Raw genomic sequence first — 9,936 nt, forward strand, 5'->3', positions numbered from 1 at the left:
AAAATGATTGTATCCTCATCCTGTTCTAGACTAAAACAAGCAAAAGAGGCACGTAATGAGACATAAAACCAAGATCTCAATTCCTTCTGTTTGTTAAACATCCCAAAGCTCTTTCTCTACAAGTTAGGGTGTTAACTGTGGCATTTCAGTCAAACTCGGACTCTGGTAGTTAAGTTCTGTCTGAAGTTTCAATTGGATATGTTGTTCCTCACATACTGCCCTAAATTACTGTATAGTGTTTCTAAGCATGGTTAAGGCAATTACTGTGTTTCATTCCAAAGGCAGCTGCATTTCAGTGGGGAATGCAGTGATCCTGTTCCCCGTATATAGTTTGTATATTACTATGTCTGTAAAGCACTTTGGGAAGCTGAGGCCTTTATGGATAAATGTGCTGTGTAAAGGTAAACTAAAGTGCAGCTTGCTTCAAAGCCAAGACTATAATGCTACAACTTAAGGGCCTGATATTGAGAGTCCTCAGCATCTACAACTTCCTCTGAAGTTCATGGGAGTTCTGGGTACTCAGTCCTTGTTGGGATCAAGCCAAATCATTGTATTAAACAAAAACAGAGAGACTCACTGACAAAGTAGAAAGCACCGCATTAATTTCTATCATTTTGGTGCATAGCTTCATGCATTGGATTTCTTGGACTCATTCTTTCTTTCACAGAGTATCTGTCTGATATTTTGTGTGTGCCATAGGTACATGCCAATCCCCAACATGTGTGCACACATCTGGCAGTGTGTGCATGCAAGCCAGGCATGTAAAAAAGCACATATGTAATATGTTGATCCAGTGCAAGTTACCATGACTCCTTGTGGTATCTGGCCCCAATGACTATACAGAATTCTACTTTCTCCCAGTTAAAGGAGCTCAAGCGGTAGGTGAAAGGGGACTGTACTTTTGGTACTGAAGGTCCCTGGTGTGGACCCCAGTGACAACTGTAGTAGCATGTGCACTTTTGAAAATCTGGGCATAACTATATTACACATAAGTTACTTTTCATTATTGTGGTTTCAACTGTAAATTGGTCAACGCTAATATCTGTTGATCTTATCCCTTGACATTTAGGTGTTTTATATGTAAAAGTAGCAATTGCAAGAAAGAGAGAGGAAAGAGTGTGGATGAGTTTCACAGTATTTCACTTGCCAGAATGAATGAAATCCTCTGATATTTGCCAAGAACATCAAGAGCACTTAAAATACAAACTGGCAGGTTTCCAAGCAGCCTCTATGAAACATAGTGAATTTCACAATTTCATATCAGTGCTTTTCTCCCTAACAGAAGATGGTGATGATAATCATAGCAATCAGTCCAAAATACAAACAGGATGTTGAAGGGGCTGAATCCCAGCTGGACAGGGATGAGCATGGCTTACATACTAAATACATCCACAGGATGGTAAGTGAGGGCACACGTTTGCCATTTTAAAAGGAATCTGCGTCATTTCCCCTTAGAAGCAAATCTTTCTCCAAATGCATGTTCTTTGTTTTCTTTGTGGTGCTCACATTAATGCCTCCTATCTCGTCAGTATCCTGTACCCAGTATTACTGGCTAGGAAATGCAGTTTGAGATTAATACAATATCCTTTTAATCATGTGTGCCTCATTCTTTCATATTTTTATGGTTTTATAAAATCAGAATTTTTGATATTCCAGTTCATCATCTTAAACCTTTTATGTGGTCTCCCATGCCCCCCCAGCATGATCTGATATAATACTGTCTGACCATCCTCCCTGTAATTCACCCTGCTGTGGGCTCTGTCAGTCAGTGGTAAACCTGACTGAGACATGGAACTGTGAAGCTAAGCACAGGACTGGCAGGGGAGGAGAATCAGACCAGTATACTTTTGTGAATCTAGTTGTTTCTTCCTCCCTTGTCAGCTCCCTGTAGAGCTCATGTCATAACCTTATAGGCCTCACATTGCCACAACTAACCTCCTATTTAAATGTCTCAAAATAGCTCTCTGCTGATCAGCCAGAACGAGCTAATACAAAGGTAACCCATCCCCCACTTGAGAGCTAAGCCCAGTATCCTGGCAACACTTCCAGTTCTCACTACTTCCATCAGACCCTAAATCAGATTAAACCCAAATCTACATGTGACAGGGGTTTAGTTAGCATCCTTGCTAGGACACAGAATTGACCCAAATTGTGAAGATATTGAAATTAATGCTTTCACCACTTTGTAAACTGAATAGCATTTCTTATCAAGTCATACTTAAGCAATCCTAGATTTATTTGACAGGATTACTCGGTGCAACCAAAAAATATAATTATTTGATTCTGGATAACTGGCAAATAGCCAATAAAGCTTTGAAGAATCCTTTCCTGTGTCTCTTATTTCTGTATAGAGAGAAGTCACATAAATATGCCCCACAGATGATGCTTGGTGTAATTAGAAGTGAAGGTTGACTAGCCATAGGTCAAATATCTTAACAGAAGAGTAGTTTGAATAAGCAGTGAATGTTCTATATGTGTAGTAATCTGGACATGTGTACAGAAAAATTAACTAATAAGATTAATCTTTTCAATTAAATGTCAGATTTGTTCTGTTTTAGATGCAGATTGAATTTATCCAACAAGGAAGCATGAACTTTAGATTCATTCCTGTGCTCTTCCCAAATGCTAAGAAGGTAAAAACAAATTGTTATATAATTAATCATGTATTATTCTTGGTCAACGTGCAAAATGGAATAAAAAGACTCATTTTCTTGGTGCTTTATAAGAGCTTGTTAATAATTTCCTGAGCAATATTTTACTCAAATGGTCCTCATTTTTATGTACAAATAAAACATATACCATAATATTAATCAGTATGTTAACATGATATATTTGGTCTTAATAAGTGTAATAACTAAAGCAGAATCAAATTCTCCTGACTAGTAAAAGAATTTAATTGACTTTGACATAAGTTATCTGGAAAACAAGCTTCTTATATTCACACCTCATTATTTTGCCAGTTTACCCCGAGATAATGCTGATGGGTTTGATGGGAGAGACTTATGATCATGGGGACCTGAGGTTTTTCCAATTTTTTTTTTAGAAAGTAAAATCAAAGAAACAAGAAATACTAAGTTATCGTAGGTCATCATGTGAGCTGTGGTGGGCCCATCAGACAAACTAACAGGTTTTGCAAAACCTTCAGTTTCACCTGTCCTCACTGTTGATTTTTGAAGATTCATTTGAAAATGGGCAATAAGATGTAAAATCAAAATCCTTCCCGCATGTGATTCTTACTGACCTCCCTCACATTTTTGCGACAGTAGAAATATCAAATACATTGTCCTTTCCAAGTTCCAGATGGGTAATTACATTGTCCTGCTGAAATTACAAATGGATATGGTATTCATCTTCACTTCTTGTTCTAAAATGTTTTATCCTTTAGTTTCGTTGTGCTTGTCAACAGCTGTCACATTAGTAGAGCTCTGTGCGCATACAAAATTTATATCCGCAGATGCAGATATAAATCGCTATCTGCAGAGCTGCAGGGCACTACTGGGAACCACAGCAGCAAAAGCAGCGGCATGTCGGACCGTTGCTCCCAAGAGTTGGCGCCCCTTGCCAGCAGCTCCTCTTGTGTGGCTGTACCCCCCAAGCCCCACTCACTGGGGTGGGCACCAGGCTCACTAGTAGCTTTGCCTGGTCACAGAGCCCCAGTGGATGGGGGTGGGAGTGGTACAGCCACACCGGAAGAGCTGCCAGCGCGGGGCACTGGCTCTTGGTAGCGGCAACCCAACATGCTGCTTTCGCCGCTGCAGTTTCTGATAGAGCCCTGCAGCTCCACAGATACCAATTTATATCCGCAGATATCCGTATCCGTATCAGTGGATATACATTTTTTTTTTTGCGCAGGGCTCTACACATTAGATCCATGTGGTTTCTGTATTTCAATGGTGGATGGAAGGATTCTTTTATATTTACTTGGCTACCTAATGTTAGACTCCTAAATCTATATTTAGGCAACAAAATAAAAGGCGTGATTTTTAGAAATGCCGAAACTTGTAGCTAGCATGGACGTCAGTGGAAGATGTGTGTGCCCAGCATCTGTGGACACAAATCATTTATTTAGTTCCCTAAATATAGATTTAGGTACCTAACATTTAAGCACCAAAGTTGTGAAAAATTGACTCTAGTTTATGAAGCATTTCGGAGCCTTCAGGATGAATGGTGCTATAGTGTTTTACCTTTAGATCATAAAGTTTCCAAAGTAGCATTTCTCTTCAAATGGAAAGAAAAGTGAAACCATGGGAATGAAGGCATTTCCACACCTGCTGTAGAAATTTTTAAAGCTTAGGGCCTGGTTGACATTAATGGGAATTCTAGGCAGATCAAGGACAGCATATTGCTTTGAGTTTTCTTTCTATTTATCCATCTATCTACAGCTTTTAAAGCTCTACCCATACCCATAAGGCAGAGTTAATTCTAACTTTTGTCAGTTTTTGAGAGTAGTATATATGCAAAATTTGAGATTTTAGTAATTCAAAAAGATTTAAGAGAATACTGTAGTATTATTTTAAAAAATGAGATTAAGGGTATTTCTACACTTTGAGCTGAAGGTGTATTTTCCAGCTTGAGGAGATTTACACTAGCTCTGATTTAACTACCATGCTAAAAACTGTGTGTGACCGTGGTGTCATGAGCAGTTGGAGGGACTAGACGCCTCAAGTATGTACCCCTCCAAGAAGCCAGGTATGGACTCAAGGTGGTTAGCCCCTCCTGCTGCATGCACTGCTGCAGCTACACTCTATTTTTAGCATGCTAGCTTGATCAAAGCTCATGTGGGTATGTCTCCTTGGGCTGGAATTTAGACCTTCAGTTTGAAGTGTAAACATACCCTAAGAATGGTACAAGATTCAGAAGTGAATAGACAAGATGGATGCTGCAGGTCTATTTGGGCCTAATGTCAGATACAAGAATAGCACACTTATACAAAGTTCAGCCAAAATTAGTTTATTGTGAGACTACCTAGCATATGGCAGTGGTTCTCAAAGAGTTATCCAAGGAGAGTTTCCAGGTGTCCTGCTGAGCTGTCCCTGTCAGAGTGGTGAAACATCTGTCTTCAAGCAATGACACTTCCTGCTAGTGTCCCAGTCTAGGACACTAAGGTTTTCGAGAGGTGCCTTTCTCAATTAAACTACAAATTTAGGACCATCTCTACAGCCTTTGTGACTGCAATCTTTATTTCATGTTTCTAGGGGTAAGATCAATCTTCATAAAATTTGCTAATGACACTACAATTGTAGGGGTAGTGAATGTACTTCAGGAAAGAACCAAACTGTAAAGTGACCTGGATAGATTATATAGTGAGAGGGCTGTAGGAAGTATGGGGAGGTGTGGGTACCAATGTATGTAAACCTGACACCTGTAGAGAGGAAATAAACAGTATGGATGCAAAGCGGAATGATGTAAACAGGAAGCCACACTCATCATATTAACCCAACTTCATTTTTATTTTGCTTCCTTTATACTGTTCTGGTAATAATTTTTAATGTAATCAAGCAATTGTCATCAGAAGGTGAAGGGATCTGTGCTTGGAAGGGTAATAATACATGATAGGGTTTGGAACTCCATAAGTAGTCCCCTGTAAGAAAAAATTTGAGAACTGTTTGTATATGGAATAAAGTTCACCACCAAGGAAACAATAGGAGCCAACTGGTCTAGATAGTTTTCATTATGAAACTAAATAAATACTGAAGGGAGAAGAAATTGTGACAAGCAGCTTAAGCCAAAGACTGAGTGGGCTTTTCCAGCCTCTACTTGTATAATACTACAGGGAACCTGGGTCTTGCCAGCTCTCAGATCTGGCAGCTGATTCAGCACTTGCATTAAGCCAACAGAATGGTAACCTCAGTGATTTAGGTAAAAATATTAAGCATTTAATTCCTTACATGAATGCCCAAACAATGTGCTGTTTAGAACACTATGTATCACTAGCCAAAGGATCAAAACAGATAATTTAGTTAGTCATTAATTTTCATCCCATATTCTAAATGAGAATAGACAAGTAATAGATATGTATATGTTTTATTGATTTGTTTTATAAATAACAACAAACATAACCTCACAGTATCCCAATGGAATCTAAGCCAGTGATTTTCTGTGTGCTAACACACACAAAGCATTTGAGAGTCCACAGTAGTTTTGGTATATTTTGCTATATATTCCCTGATAACCAAGGGCTGTAAGAAGATCAGTTTGCTCTCAGATGAACCCTGTAAAATCAGAGGGCAAACAAAATGCTAAAGTGAAAAAAACCCAACTAAACTCAGTCAGTACATTGACTTTATTAATACTTCTCATGAGTCATATGCAAACCTGTTGTTCTAAATAATCAGTTTCTATCCTTCCATCTGGGGGAAATTTTTACTCTTTGTTCATTAAGTACCATGTAAATATATGGCACTATATAAATGTTCATACTGTCTGGATACTATGGTGATGACCATTTTAGGCATTTGTCTAATAGTTACTGATATCAGTGAAGAGTAAATTAAAACATGAATGATGGTTAGCACCATAGCATGCTAAAATAAAAATGTTATACACATGTTTTTTCGTGATGAGTTATGCAGCTGAGCAATACATAGACTCAACCTGTTTCAAAAACTAAATAAAAATCCAAGTGTGACTAATTACTTGTCAGTGTTGTGAGAAATGGCTATAGCAGAGACACAGTGACGGTTGTATGGCAGAGTCTAATAGCACTGCTGGGAGGTTTCTGCACGAAAGTGATACGCAGTCAGGGGATTTTATGTGGTTATGGTTTTGGTTTGTTTTTTCTCATTTGCAGGAACATGTGCCTACCTGGCTTCAGAACACTCACATTTATAGCTGGCCAAAAAATAAGAACAACATCTTGTTGCGGTTACTGAGAGAAGAGGAATATGTTGCTCCTCCAGTAGGACCTTTGCCTACACTCCAGATTGTGCCACTATGAACAGTTTTACAGAAAGTGCATGACAAGTAATTGTTAAAGGGTGATGTTGGCAGGGAGCCAGGACTTTTCCAGGTGGCCCTTTCTGATGATGGAAGATTCTCTTTCTGCTAAAGGAGTTGTCTTGGGTAATTCAGACTCAGCTCCCTCACTTTTCCACTGTATCAAACATCTCTTTCTGAAGTTGAGCAGGCATAATTCCTCTCTCAATTCTTAAACACATTGCAAATGGAAAAAATGTCCAATTGTATTTTTTATTGATGTTTCTAATATTCCTCTACTAGTCTGCAACACAGCACGTAATTACTGTAAATTATGTTGCAATTAGTGTAAAACAATTCTGCCTTCCTGTTTGCTGAGAGTTTCTTTTGTTGTTATCCAGATGTTCTTGCATATTACAGTGCTCTCAAACAATGGAACAGACAATAAAATATATTTGCTTTTTGTAAAACTGTTTTATTTATTGCTGGGGAGAAATAATTGAGGCTTTGTGGTGGTTTGCGAGCAACCTTAAAGGACTGGCAACTGTTCAGTAATACATCTTTTACTCAAAGATTATCTTGCACTGTATTTGATGAGAGGGCCTGTGACTCTGGCAGACCAGGTGCCAGCTCATGGCAAGCCTCAGGCCTCATTGAACCATGCATAGATGGAAACCAGTCTGGCTTACCTGTGGGTTAGTATAGTTAAAATAGAGAGACAAGGTGAGTGAGGTAATATCTTTTATCGGACCAACTTCTGTTGGTGAGAGACACAAGCTTTTGAGCTATACAGAGCTCTTCTTCATGTCTGGGAAACATAATCGGAGTGTCACAGCTAAATACAAGATTGAACAGATAGTTTAGCATAGCATATATTGAACACTGTTAGATCTTGTATTTAGCTCTGATGCTCTTGAGTACTTTTCCCAGACTTGAAGAAGAGCTCTGTGTAGCTCGAAAGCTTGTCTCTTTCACCAACAGAAGTTGATCCAATAAAAGATATTACCTCATCCACTTGTCTCTGTAATGTCTTCAGAATAACATGGCTACAACAACACTGCATACAACAGTGGAAGATACAGTTAAAGTAGATATTAATATTATAAGAGTGAGTTTGGTGTCTAGACCTTATGAACAGTGTAGGATGCTGCATGTATTGATCTCACTTATAACCTCTGTAACCAATGGTATAAAGTTATATTGAGTGTTTGCACTGTAAACCTCTGTAATTATATAACTCACCAAACAGGAAAAGAAGCATTAATTAAGGTATAGTGCTCATCCAGCACACAAGATGGCCCACTGAAGCCAGATGAGCCAATGGGTAGCATCAAAGGACAGAGACCTTGTTGATTGCATTCCTCACTCCATCCCGGAAGGGAAGGCCTGCACATGAACTCATCCCATCAGTTTGGGATCTGAGGTGAAGAAGATAAAAATCTCTGACAGGGAGAAACTGGGTCTCTTTCATGCTGTCTGGACTCCGAGGGGCAAAGATTTCTAAACATAAGCAAGAGATCCCCTTGCTGCTTGGCATGAGTCAGCCCTAAAGGATATATACAGCTGCTTATTATAGAACCTTATGTTACCTTTTTAAATCTTAAGACTGCAAGTATGTGTATGTTTTTGTGTGTGTGTATTTCATGTCTTAACCCTGTAAATAACTTTCATTTCTTTTCTTAGTTAATAAATCTTTAGTTAGTTTATTACAGGACTGGCTACAGGCATTGACTTCAGTTTGAGATCTGAGTATAACTGGCCTGGGGTAAGTGACTGGTCCTTTTGGGACTGGGAGTAACCTGAATATTGTTGTGATTTTTGGTGTAAGTGATCATCTATCACATAGTCCAGCTTGCCTGGGTGGCAAGTTAGTCTAGAATGCCCAAGGGGGCTGTCTGTGACTCCGTGGTAAGACTGTTGTTGCACTTTAGGAGTTCACACCTGTTATTGAGTTGATGAAATCTAATTATAGAAACATACAACCAGTTTGGGATTTCCGCCCTGCTTTTTGACAGTCTGCTCTAAGGTTGGCACTCATGGCCATGAGCCACTCCAGCCAGCATGACAGGGCCCTTTTAGATCCCAAGTCACTAAAGTGCTACTGTCTTACAGTATAATCCCTAACAAACACCTACTGTATTCTACAATAATATTCCAAAACACTAAAGCTTAATATGTTTTAGTTATTACCATAGAATGCTACAATATTTTTTACAGTGGGCTTTAGCTTTGCTGCTTCTCTTTAACCCTTATTACAACAAGAACATTTTTACAAAAGGTAGATCATGCCAAACCAACCTGATCTTCTTCTTTGAGAAGGTAACAGATTTTTTTAGACAAAGGAAACACAGTGAATCTGATTTACCTCGATTTCAGTAAGGCATTTGATATGGTTCCACATGAGGAATTATTAGTTAAATTGGAAAAGAGCGGGATCAATATGAAAATTGAAAGGTGGAAAAGGAACTGATTAAAGGGGAGACTACAATGGGTCATACTGAAAGGTGAACTCTCAGGCTGGAGAGAGGTTACTAATGGAGTTCCTCAGGGATTGATTTTGGGACCAATCTTATTTAATCTTTTTGTTACTGATCTTGGCACAAAAAGTAGGAGTGTGCTAATAAAGTTTGCGGATGACACAAAGCTGGGAGGCATTGCCAATACAGAGAAGGACCGGGATATCATACAGGAAGATCTGGATGACCTTGTAAACTGGAGTAATAGTAATAGTATGAAATTTAATAGTGAAAAGTGCAAGATCATGCATTTAGGGATTAATAAGAATAATTTTTGTTATAAGTTGGGGACTCATCAGTTGGAAGTAACAGAGGAGGAGAAGGACCTCAGAGTATTGGTTGATCACAGGATGACTATGAGCCACTCATGTGATAGGGCCATGAAAAAAGCTAATGCTGTCTTGGGATGCATCAGGCGAGATATTTCCAGTAGAGATAAGGTGTTAGTACCGTTATACAAGGTACTGGTGAGACCTCATCTGGAATACTGTGTGCATGTTTAAGA

At 38.9% G+C, this 9,936-nt stretch overlaps 1 protein-coding gene across 3 annotated transcripts in view; it reads left to right on the forward strand.

Moving 5' to 3' along the window:
- TRAF3IP2 (TRAF3 interacting protein 2) overlaps positions 1-8,559 on the forward strand; it is a 39,552-nt gene extending 30,993 nt beyond the window's left edge. For all 3 annotated transcript variants that reach the window (XM_050949676.1, XM_050949678.1, XM_050949677.1), the window contains 3 exons: positions 1,283-1,399; positions 2,559-2,633; positions 6,791-8,559. In XM_050949676.1, the coding sequence (XP_050805633.1) occupies positions 1,283-1,399; positions 2,559-2,633; positions 6,791-6,937 (339 nt within the window). In that variant the 3' untranslated portion in view covers positions 6,938-8,559. The remainder of the gene's footprint in view (positions 1-1,282; positions 1,400-2,558; positions 2,634-6,790) is intronic.
- Positions 8,560-9,936: the final 1,377 nt, after the last annotated feature.

The sequence above is a fragment of the Gopherus flavomarginatus genome, chromosome 4 (genome assembly GCF_025201925.1).
Source record: "Gopherus flavomarginatus isolate rGopFla2 chromosome 4, rGopFla2.mat.asm, whole genome shotgun sequence".
Lineage (NCBI taxonomy): Eukaryota > Metazoa > Chordata > Testudines > Testudinidae > Gopherus > Gopherus flavomarginatus.